Raw genomic sequence first — 20,517 nt, forward strand, 5'->3', positions numbered from 1 at the left:
GGAGTGGCTTCGGGACAAGTCTCTGAATGTGAGTGGCCCAGCCAGAGCCCGGACTTGAACCCGATCTAACATCTCTTGAGAGACCTGAAAATAGCTGTTCAGCGACGCTCCCCATCCAACCTGACAGAGCTTAAGAGGATCTGCAGAGAAGAATGGGAGAAACTCCCCAAATACAGGTGTGCCAAGCTTGTAGCATCATACCCAAGAAAACTTGAAGCTGTAATCACTGCCAAAGGAGCTTCAACAAAGTACTGAGTAAAGGGTCAGATTTTTTTCCAAAAAATCTAAAAACCTGTTTTTGCTTTGTCATTATGGGGTATTGTGTGTAGATTGATAAGGGGAACAAAACAATTTAATCCATTTTAGAATAAGGCTGTAACGTAACAAAATGTGGAAAAAGTCAAGGGGTCTGAATACTTTCTTAATGCACTGTATATATTCTTGCCAAGTTCAACATTCCCCAAAATCCAGTCTCTCATCTAATATTAATATATTACCATGGCATAACGTTAGCATATTGAATCTGATATGACAGTACAGAAAGGTTTTCACAATGGCCTGAACAGCTCTTCCATCTAAGAGCCTCTTTACACTACACTAGTTTAATGACACGTACTAGTTCCACGGCACATATTTTTGTAGCGTAAAGCTTCAAAACTACACATATTTCACTAATGTAAAGACAACCTAAGCCTGGCAACTGGCGGCCTTGGGCCTAACATGCACAGCTGCATTCTCATGTCATGTCACTCCAGCAGCATTATGATGCCCAGCAGGCAGACCTTTGATCTAGTATCTCTCTGAAGTGAACCTGAAACTCTACTACAGTACAGCCTTCTAATTAGTCTACAATACTGGCCCAGTCAATACGCAGGAATATAGCCCAAAAAGGTGTTCTGCATTAAACTTGTATTACTGTAAACTGAAGACTTCTGCGGTGGTCATCTACAGTGTTTCCCCTATATTCATTTAGGCGTTGCCGCCACTCCCCCCAAAAATATATTTAGCTCGAGATTTTGTCAACTAAGCCCTTTTTCAGATGAACTCATGGATACCATTTTTATGTTTCTACATGCAGTTTGAAGGAAGTTGCTAACTAGCATTAGCGCAATTGATAACTAGCATTAGCGCAATGACAGCTAGCATGCTAGTTAGCAAGGGCTACCTTCAACTTCCTTCAAACTGCATGCAGATACATAAAAATGGTATCCATGAGTTCTGACTCTGGGTATGTAGAAAAAGGGCGTAGTTGACAAAATCTCTCACCATCCCTATAAGATCAAACAGAGCGAGAGGTGGAGAATGAGAGCCACGAGCACATAGCCACCGCTTGCTCCTTATCATCTCCCTACAGTGCAGTAGGCACGCATCACTTATATTTCCAATGGTGTCAACATAATTACATTTTCATGCATTTGGGAGAATGTATTTTTTTTAAGTCACCAGAAGTGACCTTCTCACAGTCGTTCTACAAAAAAAATCTCACGGGAGGCAGTGACCTCCGCCACTTACTTATATCTATCTACGATAATATGGTGTATAGCCTACAGTACATATTTCTGTACAAAGACTGTTTACAATAGCAGTATTCTAACTAAAGGAGAGCTCACTCCCAACTGAGATTTTCACCAGCAGCCATGTCAGCTCGTATATCAATTCAAAATAATCAAATTAAGTTTAGATTACATCTAATTGAAATAAATGTGAAGCTGCAACCAGTGTGGACAGTAGATTTCAGAGACAACATATAGAGCAATTCCCTTTGCTGTCTGCTGTTGGTGTTAATTTCACCTAGACAGATGGAGGGAGGGAACCGACATTAATTGTGGTTCTTCTTATTAAAACACAAATGAAGTTAAGCAGGTCATGCACATACTGTAAGATGGTCACCTCCTTTCCCTTCTTGGTTATTGAAAAGTCTACAGTGAACAAAAAGCCCTACAGTACCGGTACATATCACTATAGCTCAATAATTCCAATGAGAGTGTCTCTGAGTCATGCATGGGTATTTTAATGAATCAAGTATATTTTCTTAAGTAACCTCAAATCAGGTTTGGATTCCCTCCTTACTTCTGGCAGTTGCTTCTTCAATCATACTAAAAGCAAGAGTCAAACCAAAACAATGCACAGGGCTATTTAGACTGAGACACAGAGACATAATTCTGGTCTTAGTTAACTGGCATTTACAGGAAGACATTTTGTCATCTTGCAGAATAACAAAGGCTCAAACATGTTCTGCAAACTAAGTTGTAGTCTATTTTCATTAGTATGCTAGAAAAAGAACTACTTGATTGTGCCAGAGGTGAAAATGATACCAATTGCTAATTCAGATTGAGATCTGTGCCCTGTTTTGCCTTATGGAATAGATTATTTAGTAACTTTACCGTGATGACCTTCAAAGCATACCATTGGATAAGTTATTTAATCAGTTATATGGATAATAAGGGCAGCTAATCAAAAAAACAATGCCATTGGTGAGCTATCTAAGCAATGCCTGGCAAGAATATATAAAATCAGTAGAGAAGCATGGCTTGGCATCTGCTTTCTGCTGAGTGATACATCACTTTTAATGTCTCTTGCTTTATAAATCAAATCAAAATTGTATTTCTCACGTGCCAAATACAACATGTAAAATCAAATCAAATCAAACGTATTGGTCACATACACATGGTTAGCAGATGTTATTGCGAGTGTAGCGAAATGCTTGTGCTTCTAGTTCCGACAGTGCAATAATATCTAGCAAGTAATATCTAACAGTTTCACAACAAATATAATACACACAAATCTAAGTAAAGGAATGGAATAAGAATATATAAATATATGGATGAGCAATGTCATTGTCAGAGCGGCATAGGCTAAGATGCAATAGATAGTATAGAATACAGTATATACATATGACACGAGTAATGCAAAATATGTAAACATTATTAAAGTGGCATTATTAAAGTGACTAGTGTTCCATTTATTAAAGTGGGCAGTGATTTTCAAGTCTGTATGTAGGCAGCAGCGCCTCTGTGCTAGTGATGGCTGTTTAACAGTCTGATGGCCTTGAGATAGAAGCTGTTTTTCAGTCTCTCTGTCCCAGTTTTGATGCATCTGTACTGACCTCGCCTTCTGGATGATAGTGGGGTGAACAGGCAATGGCTCGGGTGGTAGTTGTCCTTGATTATCTTTTTGGCCTTCCTGTGACATTGGGTGCTGTAGGTGTCCTGGAGGGCAGGTAGTTTGCCCCCGGTGATGCGTTGTGCAGACCGCACCACCCTCTGGAGAGCCCTGCGGTTGTGGGCGGTGCAGTTGCCATCCCAGGCGGTAATGCAGCCCAACAGGATGCTCTCAATTGTGCATCTGTAAAAGTTTGTGAGGGTTTTATGTGACAGGCCAAATTTATTCAGCCTCCTGAGGTTGAAGAGACCCTGTTGTGCCTTCTTCACCACACTATCTGTGTGGGTGGACCATTTCAGTATGTCAGTGATATGTGCGCCGAGGAACTTAAAACTTTCCACCTTCTCCACTGCAGTCCCGTCGATGTGGATAGGGGGGTACTCCCTCTGCTGTTTCCTGAAGTCCACGATCATCTCCTTTGTTTTGTTGGCGTTGAGTGAGAGGTTATTTTCCTGACAACACACTCCCAGAGCCCTCACCTCCACCCTGTAGGCTATCTCATCGTTGTTGGTAATCAAGCCTACTACTGTTGTGTCGTCTGCAAACTTGATGATTGAGTTGGAGGCGTGCATGGCTAAGCAGTCATGTGTGAACAGGGAGCACAGGAGGGGGCTGAGCACACACCCTTGTGAGGCCCCAGTGTTGAGGATTAGTGAAGAGGAGATGTTGTGTCCTACCTTCACCACCTGGGGGATGGCCCGTCAGGAAGTTCAGGACCCAATTGCACAGGGCGGGGTTGAGACCCAGGGCCTCAAGCTTAATGATGAGCTTGGAGGGTACTATGGTGTTGAATGCTGAGCTATAGTCAATGAACAGCATTCTTACATACAGTTGAAGTCGGAAGTTTACATACACCTTAGCCAAAAACATTTAAACTAAGTTTTTCACAATTCCTGACATTTAATCCTAGTTAACATTCCCTGTTTTAGGTCAGTTAGGATCACCACCTTATTTTAAGAATGTGAAATGTCAGAATAATAGTAGAGAGAATGATTTATTTCAGCTTTTTTTTATTTCATCACATTCCCAGTGGGTCAGAAGTTTACATACACTCAATTAGTATGCTTCATGGTTGGGATGGTGTTCTTCGGCTTGCAAACTGACCCCTTTTTCCTCCAAACATAACGATGGTCATTATGGCCAAACAGTTCTATTTTTGTTTCATCAGACCAGAGGACATTTCTCCAAAAAGTATGATCTTTGTCCCCATGTGCAGTTGCAAACTGTAGTCTGGCTTTTTTATGGCGGTTTTGGAGCAGTGGCTTCTTCCTTGCTGAGCGGCCTTTCAGGTTATGTCGATATAGGACTCGTTTTACTGTAGATATAGATAGTTTTGTACATGTTTCCTCCAGCATCTTCACAAGGTCCTTTGCTGTTGTTCTGGGATTGATTTGCACTTTTCGCACCAAAGTAATATCCAGGAGTAAGAACGCGTCTCCTTCCTGAGCGGTATGATGGCTGCGTGGTCCCATGGTGTTTATACTTCCGTACTATTGTTTGTACAGATGAATGTGGTACCTTCAGGCATTTGGAAATTGCTCCCAAGGATGAACCAGACTTGTGGAGGTCTACAATTTTTTTTCTCATCTTGGCTGATTTCTTTTGATTTTCCCATGATGTCAAGCAAAGAGGCACTGAGTTTGAAGGTAGGCCTTGAAATACATCCACAGGTACACCTCCAATTGACTCAAATGATGTCAATTAGCCTATCAGAAGCTTCTAAAGCCATGACATCATTTTCTGGAATTTCCCAAGCTGTTTAAAGGCACGGTCAACTTAGTGTATGTAAACTTCTGACCCACTGGAATTGTGATACAGTGAATTATAAGTGAAATAATCTGTCTGTAAACTTCTGTAAACTTCTGTCATGCAAAAGTAGATGCCCTAACCAACTTGCCAAAACTAACAAGAAATTTGTGGACTCCAACCTAAGTGTATGTAAACTTTCGACTTCAACTGTAGGTATACCTCTTGTCCAGATGGGATAAGGCTCTGTCATAGCCGGCCGCGACCGGGAGACCCATGGGGCGGCGCACAATTGGCCCAGCGTCGTCCAGGGTAGCGGAGGGAATGGCCGACAGGGATGTAGCTCAGTTGGTAGAGCATGGTGTTTGCAACGCCAGGATTGTGGGTTCGATTCCCACGGGGGGCCAGTATGAAAAAAATAAAAAATAATAATGTATGCACTCACTAACTGTAAGTCGCTCTGGATAAGAGCGTCTGCTAAATGACTAAAATGTAATAAGGCAGTGTGTAGTGTGATGGCAATTGCATCGTCTATGGACCAGAAGTCCCCACAAGAATAGTAAACAAACACAAATGTGTCCAACTGGGGACATTTTGTTAGTCCCCACGAGGTCAAATGCTATTTCTAGGAGGTTTAGGGTTAAGGTTAGAATTAGTGTTAGGGTTAGAATTACATGAATGGTTAGGGTTAGGAGCTAGGGTTAGTTTTAGGGTTAGGGTTAGGAGATAGGGTTAGTTTAGGGTTAGGGTTAAGGTTAGGTTTTTGGGTTAAGGTTAGGGTTAGGGTAAGGGTAAGAGTACAGGTTAGGGTTAGGTTTAGGGTTAGGGGTTAGATAAAATTTGATTTTGAATGGGACTGAATTGTGTGCCCCCACAAGGTTAGCTGTATTAGACTGTGTGTGTGTGTGTGTGTGTGTGTGTGTGTGTGTGTGTGTGTGTGTGTGTGTGTGTGTGTGTGTCTGTGTGTGTGTGTGTGTGTGTGTTGTGTTAGAGTGTCAGTGTACAGTGGAGTCTCCTCAGAGGAGGAAAGGAGGACCTCAGTGAATATCCTAAAGATAAAAATAATGAAACATAAAACAATATATACTTTTTAGATTAAACTATACTAAATATATAAACATGTGACCAAATAATTTATTAAAACACACTGTTTTGCAATGAAGGTCTACAGTAGCCTAAACAGCACTCTGTAGGGTAGCACCATGGTGTAGCCGGAGGACAGCTAATTTCCGTCCTCCTCTGGGTACATTGACTTCAATACAAAACCTAGGAGCCCCCCCCCCCTTCCATAGACTTACACAGTAGTTATGACAACATCCGGAGGACGTCCTCCAACCTATCAGAGCTCTTGCAGCATGAACTGACATGTTGTCCACCCAATCAAAGGATCAGAGAAGGAATCTAGTACTGAAAGCATAAGCTACAGCTAGCTAGCACTGCAGTGCATACAATGTGGTGAGTAATTGACTCAAAGAGAGAGAAAGACAATAGTTAAACAGTTTTGAACATATTCATTTCTTTAAAAATTAAGGAGAAACAAGAGAGAGAGAGCTAGCTATATTTAGAATGTTTTCACTTTCACTTTCACTTACTTAGCTAGCGAATGCAGCAAGCTAGTTTAGCCTACTCAAACAACAGACTCAGACAGAGCGGGATGCTATGTTACCTAGCTGGCTATGGCTATGGCTATCCAACACTGGAACTCTTCCACGTCAAGGTAAGCTTTTGGTTTTATGAATTTATTGCCACCGGGGCCCACCGGTGTAACTGCTAAACTGCTTGCTAACTGTACACTGTACTGCATGATTGTAGCAGGTTTCCTAACGTGTTAGTTCTAGTAGCTATGTTGACTTGATGTTAGCTAATATGGTAACAACGATGTAGGCTGTGTGTAGCGGTTAGCGGTTATGATATGAAGGTTTGGCTTGGAAAGCTGTTTGTATGTGGCTGCTATGAAAGTGAACTGTGTTTGCGTGTGATCAGGGGTGTATTCATTCCACTGATTCTGTTTAAAAATATTTCTTAAACGGAAGCAAATGGAACAAAACAGGGATAAACATACCTCAATTTGTCCAATAGAAGCTCTCTTTTGCATCTGTTGGACTAATGATTAAACCCTAGATCAGCTAGATGTAGGCAAGATTGTGCAAGGCGGTATTGAATGTGTCAATGTTTGTCACCTTGATTACTCAAATTTCTCTCGACCTGTGCGCATACGTTGTAAACGTTCATTCATAGGCTAGGTTGTAGCAACCTCATGGATGGGTATAGGGAAAATTTGAGTATCATGTAGTAGCCTAAACCTTTCGATGTTACATTGAGCTGGGTGAATGGAATATGAATGACAGTCATCCAATATGCTGTAATATAAATAACGCCATGCTCATTAAAAAAAATTATCCTCCTCCCTCATCTTAAACGGCACCGATCTCCACTGTCAGTGTAGTACGCCACTGTCAGTGTAGACCCCTTGACTTTTTCCACATTTTGTTACGTTACAGCCTTATTCTAAAATGGATTAAATTGTTTTTTTCCCTCATCAATCTACACACAATACCCCATAATGACAAAGCAAAAACAGGTTTTTAGAAATGTTCTTAGGTATGATGCTAAAAGCTTGGCACATCTGTATTTGGGGAGTTTCTCCCATTCCTCTCTGCAGATCCTCTCAAGCTCTGTCAGGTTGGATGGGGAGCGTTGCTGCACTGCTATTTTCAGGTCTCTCCAGAGATGTTAGATCGGGTTCAAGTCCGGGCTATGGCTGGGCCACTCAAGGACATTCAGAGACTTGTCCCGAAGCCACTCCTGTGTTGTCTTGGCTGTGTGCTTAGGGTCATTGTCCTGTTGGAAGATTCACTTTCACCCCAGTCTGAGGTCCTGAGCGCTCTGGAGCAGGTTTTCATCAAGGATCTCTCTGTACTTTTCTTCGTTCATCTTTCCCTCAATCCTGACTAGTCTCCCAGTCCCTGCCACTGAAAAACATCCACACAGCATGATGCTGCCACCACTTCACTGTAGGGATGGTGCCAGGTTTCCTCCAGACGTGACGCTTGGCATTCAGGCCAAATAGTTCAATCTTGGTTTCATCAGACCAGAGAATCTTGTTTCTCATGGTCTGACAGTCTTTATGTGCCTTTTGGCAAACTCCAAGCGGGCTGTCATGTGCCTTTTACTGAGGAGTGGCTTCCGTCTCGCCACTACCATAAAGATCTGATTGGTGGAGTGCTGCAGAGATGGTTGTCCTTCTGGAAGGTTCTCCCATCTCCACAGAGGAACTCTAGAGCTCTGTCAGAATGACCATCGGGTTCTTGGTCACCTCCCTGACCAAGGCCCTTCTCCCTCGATTGCTCAGTTTGGCCGGGCGACCAGCTCTAGGAAGAGTCTTGGTGGTTCCAAACTTCTTCCATTTAAGAATGATGGAGGCCATTGTGTTCTTGGGGACCTTCAATGCTGCAGAAATGTTTTGGTACCCATCCCCAGATCTGTGCCTCGACACAATCCATTCTCGGAGCTCTACGGACAATTCCTTCGACCTCATGTCTTGGTTTTCGCTCTGACGTGCACTGTCAACTGTGGGACCTTATATAGACAGGTGTGTGCCTTTCCAAATCATGTCCAATCAATAGAATTTACCACAGGTGGACTCCAATCAAGATGTAGAAACATCTCAAGGATGATCAATGGAAACAGGATGCACCTGAGCTCAATTTCTAGTTTCATAGCAAAGGGTCTGAATACTTATTTAAATAAGGTATTTCTGTTTTAGTTTTTTATAAATTTGCAATTTTTTCTAAAAACCTGTTTTCACTTTGTCATTATTTGGGTATTGTGTGTAGATTGATGAGGATTTTTTTAATTTTTAATCAATTTTAGAATAAGGCTAGAAATGTTAGAAAATGTGGAAAGAGTGAAGGGGTCTGAATACTTTCCGAATGCACTGTATGTGTGAGTGTGTGGGTACATTAAGCATGTTCAAGAGAGTCAGTGCAAAAAATAAGAATAAATAAGAATAAAAGAAGGGGTCAATGCAAATAGTCTGGGTAGCTATTTGATTAACTGTTCAGCAGTTCTATGGCTTGGGGGTAAAAGCTGTTAAGGAGCCTTTTGGTCCCAGACTTGGCACTCTGGTACCACTTGCCGTGCGGTAGCAGAGAAAACAGTCTATGACTTGGGTGGCTTGAGTCTTTGACAATTTTTGGGGCCTTCCTCTGACACCGCTTGGTATAGAGGTCCTGGATGGCAGGAAGCTTGGCCCCAGTGATGTACTCGGCCGTACGCACTACCCTCTGTAGCGCCCTGCAGTCGGATGCCGAGTAGTTGCCATACCAAGCGGTGATGCAACTAGTCAGGATGCTCTCGATGGTGCAGCTATAGACATTTTTAGGATCTGAGGTCCCATGCCAAATCTTTTCAGCCTCCTGAGGGGAAATAGGCGTTGTCGTGCCCTCTTCACAACTGTCTTGGTGTGTTTGGACCATAATAGGTCCTTAGTGATGTGGACACCAAGTAACTCGAAACTCTCGACACGCTCCACTACAGCCCTGTCGATGTGAATGGGGGTGTGCTTGGCCCTTCTTTTTCTGTAGTCCACGATCAGCTCCTTTGTCTTATAAGGTACTGCATCAAGGTCAAGGATTGAACATGTTTAACCTGATTTTAATATATTTTTATATGTTGTAGCTACCACTATAGGTTCACTCTATTAATTGAAAATACACAAGACAGCCAACATTTCAAGATAGGTAAACAACTTATTATAAGGGACAAAGTGGTGATTTTAAGTTTTAATATTGAGAAAATCAGAGTAGTTCTATGGTAGCAGCTGCCAGCACAGTCAAAATTGCAAGCTAGATTATCTACAAATGTGCACACTACAAATCAGCATTTGTTTTGGTTGTTTTCAGACCCAATTAAATGATAAGCCTGTTATCAAAATATTATATACATGCTTGGAATTCCCTGCCTCTATTTGACTAAACTAACAGTTCATCACAATAAATACTTAGTTGGGAAATAAATTAATATATTACAATAAGATGCATTGGATAAATTCTGGTGATGGGTCCCATCTACAAGACATGCTTTCAGTTTTAATGAGCACATGGATGACTACCAAAATAATAGAATCTGTGAAGCTGCAGTACTCAGAGTAATAAAGGTCTGTGAAATGAGTTCTGGTTCTCACATTGAAGAGATGAAGAAGGTATAATTGAGTAAGAAAGTGACTTTTACTCTCCACTGATACCACTTTATTACAGTGTAATTACTAATTTGTTCCGATGTAATTAACACATTTGATGTCAAATACTTAAATGATCCTCATCTAAGGAATATTCTGCCATGATATATAGCAAGAACGATTTCATTAAACATGAAGAAATAAGCCACTATAAAGGAGAGCAAAACCCCCTTTTATAATTTGTTAATAAAGTTTTCATATAATTTTACTATTTAAAATGTTGAGAGATTTATGCAAGTAAAACATGTTTTAAACCAAGCCAAAACCACATTATGTAAATTATTAATATTAAATTTACATTTTAACTTCATGAATCTTACATTAGTGTTTTCCTGTAATATATACTTAAAACAAATTGTGGCAGTAAAAGCTGATGTTTTCCTAATGCATGATTTAGCATTAGCAACACATTAAGTTTTACTGCCACAATTAGTTTTAAGTAATTTTAAAAAAGGGCAGGAAGTATGTGGTAGTGTGGTAGTGTAGTAGTAGTGTAGTGTAGTGTAGTGTAGTGTAGTGTAGTGTAGTAGTGTAGTGTAGTGTAGTAGTAGTGTAGTGTAGTGTAGTAGTAGTGTAGTGTAGGGGCCCCGTGTAGCTCTGTTGGTAGAGCGTGGCGCTTGCAACGCAAGGGTTGTGGGTTCGTTTCCCACGGGGGGCCAGTATGAAAAAAATCAAATATGTATGCACTCACTAACTGTAAGTCGCTCTGGATAAGAGCGTCTGCTAAATTACGTAAATGTAAAATGTAGTGTATGGGAGTGCAGTCATAATTCCTCTTAAGACAGTCAGGATGGCATGTTTAAACTTAGTGTGCTTATTTTCGAAAGGTACAGGTACACTATATGCAGAAATGTAAACTACCGTTAAAACAGACATATACAAGCAGGCTCCTCAGGAACTCCCTGAGACATTATGGATTATGGAGATTGGGAAGATTTGCATATGGCTGTAAGGATAATGAAGGCTTATTCTTTAAGGAAATACAGGTAAATCAAGGACATAGGGTTGCCTACATTAGGGAAAAAAGTGAGGCACAGTTAAATAAATATGGACTATCCATGTGAATATTGTTTTGAAATAATCCAGCACAATTCCAAATATGCAGGGTGCCAAGAATCACAATGTCAAATAGCAAAGAATTATTCACTGGCAGTAATGTTTATAATCACAGTTGATCTGAAGCTACAATAGGTCGCAAAATGGTTATCTGACCATCTCAGGCGATTATTTCTAAAACCTATGATCACACAATAATAATTATCTAGAGAAATCAGTTGAGTAAACAAGTTCAGGTTGATTGCCACAACCTTTCCTAACAAATGGAAATGTTGTCGTTCTGAATTTTCCAGGAGCAAAAATAACTCTAAATGACTCTAAAATTATGTTAACCTTAATGATTCGGTCAGGAAAGTGTATTAATCTCACAATAAAGTTAATGGATTAATATGCCTATCATAGAAGAATAACATATCATGACCGTGATGGGAACTGATGCTGAAACTTCGAATAAAGTATATTCAGTGTATCTAGACCAAACTAAAGAGATTCAAAAAAACATTACTGAAATTGACTAATCAAGCCGCAATATAGCCAATGAAATTATAAATAAATGACTATAGTCTACTTACCTATCAAAACGCTGACAGCGATATTAATAAAAGTGTGTCTTATACAATCCATGGCTCCTTTTGGAAGGATCCTGGAAAGAGTTGTCCTTTTTTAGCACTTTTACCACTTTTATTTATTCATGTAAACAAATGATAAACAACCAAAAACACGTTTTAGATCACCAAGTCCCAAGGACGTGCAGCCTCTTTGCGAGCGTAGATTCTACTTAACCTTGCTGTAATAGTGGCGATGCTGATGCTGCAGCGTTTCGGTCTGAATTGGCAAACCAACTCAAATTTACTCCCGAATTCATGCCTGCTCCTTCTCTTTGTGTTACCTCTGCCTACTTAGAAACTTGGTCCTAAAGCCTGCCTCTCAATTCTCCCGAGCAGTCGTGGTGTCATGCAGTAAATTATTGCTTTTCAGAGGGCTTTGTATATGGCAGTTGGTATTGTCATGTTTTACTGTTTGCACAGCCTCATCTCATACACTAGACTTAACATAGTAAACGTAAATCCAGGATACTTAAATTAGTATGATTCCCCTAACCTTAATCCTTTTAGCTGACCCTAACCCTAACCCTAACCTTAACCCTTATAGATGACCCTCTTAACCCTTTAACCTAACTCCTAAACTTAACCCTAACCCCTAACCCCTAGCCTAGCTAACATTAGCCAGCTAACATATAGTACGTTTTGCAAATTCGTAACATATAGTACGAATTGTCATTTGTAACATATCATACGAAGTGAGTGATGGACATCCACTAATGAATACATACCATATGAAACATATCATATGAAATGCTCTGAGACCAGGTTGGTTTGCATGGAGAACTCATTAAAGCAAAAGAAAAACACTGCCTGTTTCACAGAATCTATATGCTTTTACCACAGTAGAGCTTTCTAGCTGTACTTGTGTGATTGAATTCCAGATGTAGTATCAAGAGGAAACAGTGATGAGCCTACAGTAGTAGCATTTGTGTTACTTAATTGAGCAGTTTTTAAATCAAATCAAATCAAATTTTATTTGCCACATGCGCCAAATACAACAGGTGTAGACATTACAGTGAAATGCTTACTTACAAGCCCTTAACCAACAATGCAGTTTTTTAAAGAAAAAATAAAAAAATAAAAAGTGTTAAGTAAAAAAAATAAAAGCAAATAACTAAAGAGCAGCAGTAAAATAAAATAACAGTATGGAAGCTATATACAGGGGGGTACTGGTACAGAGTCAATGTGCGGGGGTACCGGCTAGTCGAGGTAATTGAGGTCATATGTACATGTTGGTAGAGTTAAAGTGACTATGCATAAATAATTAACAGAGTAGCAGCAGCGTAAAAGAGGGGGATGGGGTGGGGCGGGGGGGCACTGCAAATAGTCCGGGTAGCCATGATTAGCTGTTCAGGAGTGTTATTGCTTGGGGGTAGAAGCTGTTGAGAAGCCTTTTGGACCTAGACTTGACGCTCCGGTACCACTTGCCGTGCGGTAGCAGAGAGAACAGTCTATGACTAGGATGGCTGGAGTCTTTGACAATTTTGAGGGCCTTCCTCTGACACCGCCTGGTATAGAAGTCCTGGATGGCAGGAAGCTTGGCTGATGTACTGGGCCGTACGCACTACCCTCTGTAGTGCCTTGCGGTCGGAGGCCGAGCAGTTGCCATACCAGGCGGTGATGCAACCAGTCAGGATGCTCTTGATGGTGCAGCTGTAGATTTTTTTGAGGATCTGAGGACCCATGCCAAATCTTTTCAGTCTCCTGAGGGGGAATAGGCTTTTTCGTGCCCTCTTCACGACTGTCTTGGTGTAAAGGAACTTGAAGCTCTCAACCTGTTCCACTACAGCCCTGTCGATGAGAATGGGGGCGTGCTCAGTCCCCTTTCTTTCCTGTAGTCCACAATCATCTCCTTTGTCTTGATCACGTTGAGGGAGAGGTTGTTATCCTGGCACCACATGGCCAGGTCTCTGACCTCCTCCCTATATGCTGTCTCATCGTTGTCGGTGATCAGGCCTACCACTGTTGTGTCGTCGGCAAACTTAATGATGGTGTTGGAGTCGTGCCTGGCCATGCAGTCATGGGTGAACAGGGAGTACAGGAGGGGACTGAGCACGCACCCCTGAGGGGCCCCCGTGTTGAGGATCAACGTGGCAGATGTGTTGTTACCTACCCTTACCACCTGGGGGCGGCCCGTCAGGAAGTCCAGGATCCAGTTGCAGAGGGCGGTGTTTTGTCCCAGGGTCCTTAGCTTAGTGATGAGCTTTGAGGGCACTATGGTGTTGAACGCTGAGCTGTAGTCAATGAATAGCATTCTCACATAGGTGTTCCTCTTGTCCAGGTGGGAAAGGGCAGTGTGGAGTGCAATAGAGATTGCATCATCTGTGAATCTGTTGGGGCGGTATGCAAATTGGAGTGGGTCTAGGGTTTCTGGGATAATGGTGTTGATGTGAGCCATGACCAGCCTTTCAAAGCACTTCATGGCTACAGACGTGAGTGCTACGGGTCGGTTGTCATTTTGGCAGGTTATCTTAGTGTCCTTGGGCACAGGGACTATGGTGGTCTGCTTGAAACATGTTGGTATTACAGACTCAGTCAGGGACATGTTGAAAATGTCAGTGAAGACACTTGCCAATTGGTCAGCACATGCTCGGAGTACACGTCCTGGTAATCCGTCTGGCCCTGCGGCCTTGTGAATGTTGACCTGCTTAAAAGTCTTACTCACATCGGCTACGGAGAGCGTGATCACATAGTCATCCGGAACAGCTGATGCTCTCATGCATGCTTCAGTGTTGCTTGCCTCGAAGCGAGCATAAAAGTGATTTAGCTCGTCTGGTAGGCTTGTGTCACTGGCCAGCTCGTGGCTGTGCTTCCCTTTGTAGTCTGTAATAGTTTTCAAGCCCTGCCACATCTGACAAGTGTCAGAGCCGGTGTAGTACGATTCAATCTTAGTCCTGTATTGACTCTTTGCCTGTTTGATGGTTCGTTGGAGGACATAGCGCTCCTTGAAAGCGGCAGCTCTACCCTTTAGCTCAGTGCGGATGTTGCCTGTAATCCATGGCTTCTGGTTGGGGTATGTATGTACGGTCACTGTGGAGACGACGCCATCATTGCACTTATTGATGAAGCCAGTGACTGATGTGGTGTACTCCTCAATGCTATCTGAAGAATCCTGGAACATATTCGAGTCTGTTCTAGCAAAACCGTCCTGTAGCTTAGCATCTGCGTCATCTGGCCACTTTTTTATTAACCGAGTCACTGGTGCTTCCTGCTTTAGTTTTTGCTTATAAGCAGGAATCAGGAGGATAGAGTTATGGTCAGATTTGCCAAATGGAGGGCGAGAGAGAGCTTTGTATGCGTCTCTGTGTGTGGAGTAAAGGTGGTCTAGAGTTTTTTTTCCTCTGGTTGCACATTTAACATGCTGGTAGAAATTAGGTCGAACGGATTTAAGTTTCCCTGCATTAAAGTCCCTGGCCACTAGGAGCGCTGCCTCTGGATGAGGGTTTTCCTGTTTACTTATGGCCTTATACAGCTCAATGAGTGCAATCTTAGTGCCAGTATCGGTTTGTGGTGGTAGATAGACAGCTACGAAAAATATAGATGAAAACTCTCTTGGTAAATAGTGTGGTCTACAGCTTTGAGATACTCTACCTCCGGCGAGCAAAACCTCGAGACTTCCTTAGTATTAGATTTTATGCACCAGCTGTTGTTTACAAATATACACAGACCGCCACCCCTTGTCTTACCGGAGTAAGCTGTTCTATCTTGCCGATGTAGCGTATATACCGCCAGCTGTATGTTATCCATGTCGTCGTTCAGCCTCGACTCAGTGAAACATAAGATATTACAGTTTTTAATGTCCCGTTGGTAGGATAACCTTAATCTTAGGTTGTCCAATTTGTTTTCAAATTATTGAACATTGGTTAATAGGATTGTCATGAGAGGCTCTGTAACTATTCATTTTACCAAAGGTGGGTGCCTAGTTATGAAATGAAAGGTTACAAGCACAAGAACTCACTGTTTCCCTTCTTGGACAGAAGACATCCAAATTATGATTCAGTTTGAGACAAATAAATAGGAAGTAATCTGTTAGGTCTCACAAAACCAAATTAGTGAACACCTAAAAAAAAAGTCCCTATTGCAAAGTGCAAAAGTCCATTCCTCGACATGACTCCATTATGCCATTGGATTCTTCTTCTTACTGTATGATATTCCATTCCTTTTCATTCATCAGTGCTCCTCTTCTTGTAACGTAGAACTTGACTAAGTTGAGCGTCCATGTGTCGTGTCTGATGTGTTTTTAATACAGGATATGGTTACGCCTGTCACCTCGTAATAACCTGCTAATAGAGGTTTCCTGCCTTTGATGTGTTTACAAAGATGAGTGAAAATCAAAGGCCACAGCTATCTCAGCATAACGCTAATAAAGACGATGCATGCTTAATCTGTATTTTTTCAATTGAAGTTTGTTCAGACTATTTTAAAGCAATGGGCATACATTGTATATTAATAATCACATCACAGTGCTTTTGATCTGTTTTATAAGATTAGGAACAATAGATGTCCTTATAGCTCGCCATGAACTGTATGAACATATATAATAAAATGTTTGTAAAAGGACCCATGAGCACCAACATGTGAAGTTTATAAGAGCTTGTCAAATCTTGTGTCAAATAAAAGTTAAGGGTCTATATTTTTTCTAAATTGAGGCATATATACACTCAGTGTCCAGTTTATTAGGTACACCCATCTAGTACCGGGTCGGACACCTCTTTGCCTCCAGAACAGCCTGAATTCTTCAGGACATGGAAACGATGCTCAATCGTTATCAAGGGACGTAACGTGTGCCGAGAAAACATTCCCCACACCATTGCCACCAGCCTATACCGTTGACACCACGCAGGATGGGGCCATGGACTCATTTTTTTATTTAACCTGGCAAGTTAGTTATGAACAAATTCTTATTTACAATGACGGCCTACCCCGGCCAAACCCAGACGACGCTAGGCCAATTGTGTGTCGCCCTATGGAACTCCCAATCAGAGCCGGCTTGTGATACAATCAAACCAGGGTCTGTAGTGACGCCTCTAATACTGAGATGCAGTGCCTTAGAGCAACGCGCCACTCGGGAGCTCATGCTGCTTATGCCAAATCCTGACTGCCATCAGCATGACTCAACAGGAACCATGATTCGTCAGACCAGGCAATGTTTTTTCCACTCCTCAGTTGTCCAGTGTTGGTGATTGCGTGCCCACTGGAGCCGCTTCTTCTTGTTTTTAGCTGATAGGAGTGGAACCCGGTGTGGCCATCTGCTGCAATTGCCCATCCATGACAATGACCAACGAGTTTTGCATTCCAAGATGCCGTTTGGCACACCACTGTTGTACTGCGCCGTTATTTGCCTGTTTGTGGCCCGCCTGTTAGCTTGCACGATTCTTGCCATTCTCCTTCGACCTGTCATCAATGAGCTGTTTTTGACCACAGGACTGCCACTGGTCCAAACACACCAAGACAGCCTTGAAGAGGGCACGACAAGCCTATTCCCCCTCAGGAGACTGAAAAGATTTGGCATGGATCCTCAGATCCTATTAAAAAAGTTACACAGCTGCACCATCAAGAGCATCCTGACAGGTTGCATCACTGCCTGGTATGGCAACTGCTCGGTCTCCGACCGCAAGGCACTACAGAGGGTAGTGCTTACGGCCCAGTACATCACTGGGGCCAAGCTTCCTGCCATCCAGGACCTCATAGACTGTTCTCTCTGCTACCGCACGGCAAGCGGTACCGGAGCGCCAAGTCTAGGTCCAAAAGGCTTCTTAACAGCTTCTACCCCCAAGCCATAACAGCTAATCAAATGGCTACCCGGACTACTTGCATTGTCACTGTAAGGTCTACCCCTGTTGTATTCGGCGCATGTGACAAATACAATTTAATTTGATTTGATTTGACTGGATGTTTTTTGTTTGTTGCACTTTTTTCGGTAAACCCTAGACACTGTTGTGTGTGAAAAGCCCAGGAGGCTGGCCGATTAGCTCACCCATTTTGCCCGTTCTAACGTTCAATCGTACAGTAAATCAAATCAAATCAAATCAAATTGTATTTGTCACATACACGTGTTTAGCAGATGTTATAGCGGGTGTAGCGAAATGCTTGTGCTTCTAGCTCCGACAGTGCAGTAATATCTAACAAGTAATATTTAACAATTTCACAACATTTTACCTAATACACACAAAACTAGTAAGGAATGGAATTTAAGAAAATATACATACAGTGGGGAGAACAAGTATTTGATACACTGTCGATTTTGCAGGTTTTCCTACATCCAAAGCATGTAGAGGTCTGTAATTTTTATCATAGGTACACTTCAACTGTGAGGGATGGAATCTAAAACAAAAATCCAGAAAATCACATTGTATGATTTTTAAGTAATTAATTTGCATTTTATTGCATGACATAAGTATTTGATCACCTACCAACCAGTAAGAATTCCAGCTCTCACAGACCTGTTAGTTTTTCTTTAAGAAGCCCTCCTGTTCTCCACTCATTACCTGTATTAACTGCACCTGTTTGAACTCATTACCTCTATAAAAGACACCTATCCACACACTCAATCAAACAGACTCCAACCTCTCCATAATGTCCAAGACCAGAGAGCTGTGTAAGGACATCAGGGATACAATTGTAGACCTGCAAAGGGCTGGGATGGGCTACAGGACAATAGGCAAGCAGCTTGGTGAAAAGGCAACAACTGTTGGCGCAATTATTAGAAAATGGAAGAAGTTCAAGATGACGGTCAATCACACTCGGTCTGGGGCTCCATGCAAGATCTCACCTCGTGGGGCATCAATGATCATGAGGAAGGTGAGGGATCAGCCCAGAACTACACGGCAGGACCTGGTCAATGACCTGAAGAGAGCTGGGACCACAGTCTCAAAGAAAACCATTAGTAACACACTACGCCGTCATGGATTAAAATCCTGCAGCGCACGCAAGGTCCCCCTGCTCAAGCCAGCGCATGTCCAGGCCCGTCTGAAGTTTGCCAATGACCATCTGGATGATCCAGAGGAGGAATGGGAGAAGGTCATGTGGTCTGATGAGACAAAAATAGAGCTTTTTGGTCTAAACTCCACTCGCTGTGTTTGGAGGAAGAAGAAGGATGAGTACAACCCGAAGAACACCATCCCAACCGTGAAGCATGGAGGTGGAAACATCATTCTTTGGGGATGCTTTTCTGCAAAGGGGACAGGACGACTGCACCGTATTGAGGGGAGGATGGATGGGGCCATGTATCGCGAGATCTTGGCCAACAACCTCCTTCCCTCAGTAAGAGCATTGAAGATGGGTCGTGGCTGGGTCTTCCAGCATGCAACGACCCGAAACACACAGCCAGGGCAACTAAGGAGTGGCTCCGTAAGAAGCATCTCAAGGTCCTGGAGTGGCCTAGCCAGTCTCCAGACCTGAACCCAATAGAAAATCTTTGGAGGGAGCTGAAAGTCCGTATTGCCCAGCGACAGCCCCGAAACCTGAAGGATCTGGAGAAGGTCTGTATGGAGGAGTGGGCCAAAATCCCTGCTGCAGTGTGTGCAAACCTGGTCAAGACCTACAGGAAACGTATGATCTCTGTAATTGCAAACAAAGGTTTATGTACCAAATATTAAGTTCTGCTTTTCTGATGTATAAAATACTTATGTCATGCAATAAAATGCAAATTAATTACTTAAAAATCATACAATATGATTTTCTGGATTTTCTCTCACAGTTGAAGTGTACCTATGATTACAGACCTCTACATGCTTTGTAAGTAGGAAAACCTGCAAAATTGGCAGTGTATCAAATACTTGTTCTCCCCACTGTATATGGACAAGCAATGACAGAGCGGCATTGACTAAGATACAGTAGAATATTATAGAATAGAATGCAGTATATACATATGAGATGAGTAGTGCAAGATATGTAAACATTATTAAAGTGACTGTAAGCATTATTAAAGTGACTAGCGTTCCATTTCTTAAAGTGGCCAGTGATTTCAATAGGCAGCAGCAGCCTCTAATGTGCTAGTGATGGCTATTTAACAGTCTGAGGGCCTTGAGATAGAAGCTGTTTTTCATTATCTCGGTCCCAGCTTTGATGCACCTGTACTGACCTCGCCTTCTGGATGATAGCGGGGTGAACAGGCAGTGGCTCGGGTGGTTGATGTCCTTGATTATCTTTTTGGCCTTCCTGTGACATCGGGTGCTGTATGTGCCTTGGAGGGCGAGTAGTTTGCCCCCGATAATGCGTTCGGCAGACCGCACCACCCTCTGGAGAGCCATGCGGTTGCGGGCGGTGCAGTTGCTGGACCAGGTGGTGATACAGCCCGACAGGATGCTCTCAATTGTGCATCTGTAAAAATTTGTGAGGGTTTTAGGTGCCAAGCCGAATTTCTTCAGCTTCCTGAGGTTGAAGAGGCTCTGTTGTTGTTATTTTCCTGACAACACACTCCCAGAGCCCTCCCCTCCTCCCTGTAGGCAGTCTCGTCATTGTTGGTAATCAAGCCTACTACTGTTGTGTCGTCTGCAAACTTGATGATTGAGTTGGAGGCAAGGAGTACAGGTAGTACAGGAGGGGGCTGAGCACGCACCCTTGTGGGGCCCCAGTGTTGAGGATCAGCGAAGTGGAGATGTTGTTTCCTACCTTCACCACCTGGGGGCGGCCAATCAGGAAGTCCAGGACCCTGTTGCACAGGGCAGGGTTCAGACCCAGGGCCTCGAGCTTGATGATGAGCTTGGA

The 20,517-nt window shown here is 42.6% G+C and overlaps 1 protein-coding gene across 1 annotated transcript in view; it reads right to left on the reverse strand.

Annotated features, from left to right (window-relative positions):
* LOC121545056 (leukocyte tyrosine kinase receptor-like) overlaps nucleotides 1-12,013 on the reverse strand; it is a 79,209-nt gene extending 67,196 nt beyond the window's left edge. The window contains exon 1 of the mRNA XM_041855417.2: nucleotides 11,776-12,013. Within this exon, the coding sequence (XP_041711351.1) occupies nucleotides 11,776-11,827 (52 nt within the window). The 5' untranslated portion in view covers nucleotides 11,828-12,013. The remainder of the gene's footprint in view (nucleotides 1-11,775) is intronic.
* Nucleotides 12,014-20,517: the final 8,504 nt, after the last annotated feature.

Source organism: Coregonus clupeaformis, chromosome 29 (genome assembly GCF_020615455.1).
Source record: "Coregonus clupeaformis isolate EN_2021a chromosome 29, ASM2061545v1, whole genome shotgun sequence".
Classification (NCBI taxonomy): domain Eukaryota; kingdom Metazoa; phylum Chordata; class Actinopteri; order Salmoniformes; family Salmonidae; genus Coregonus; species Coregonus clupeaformis.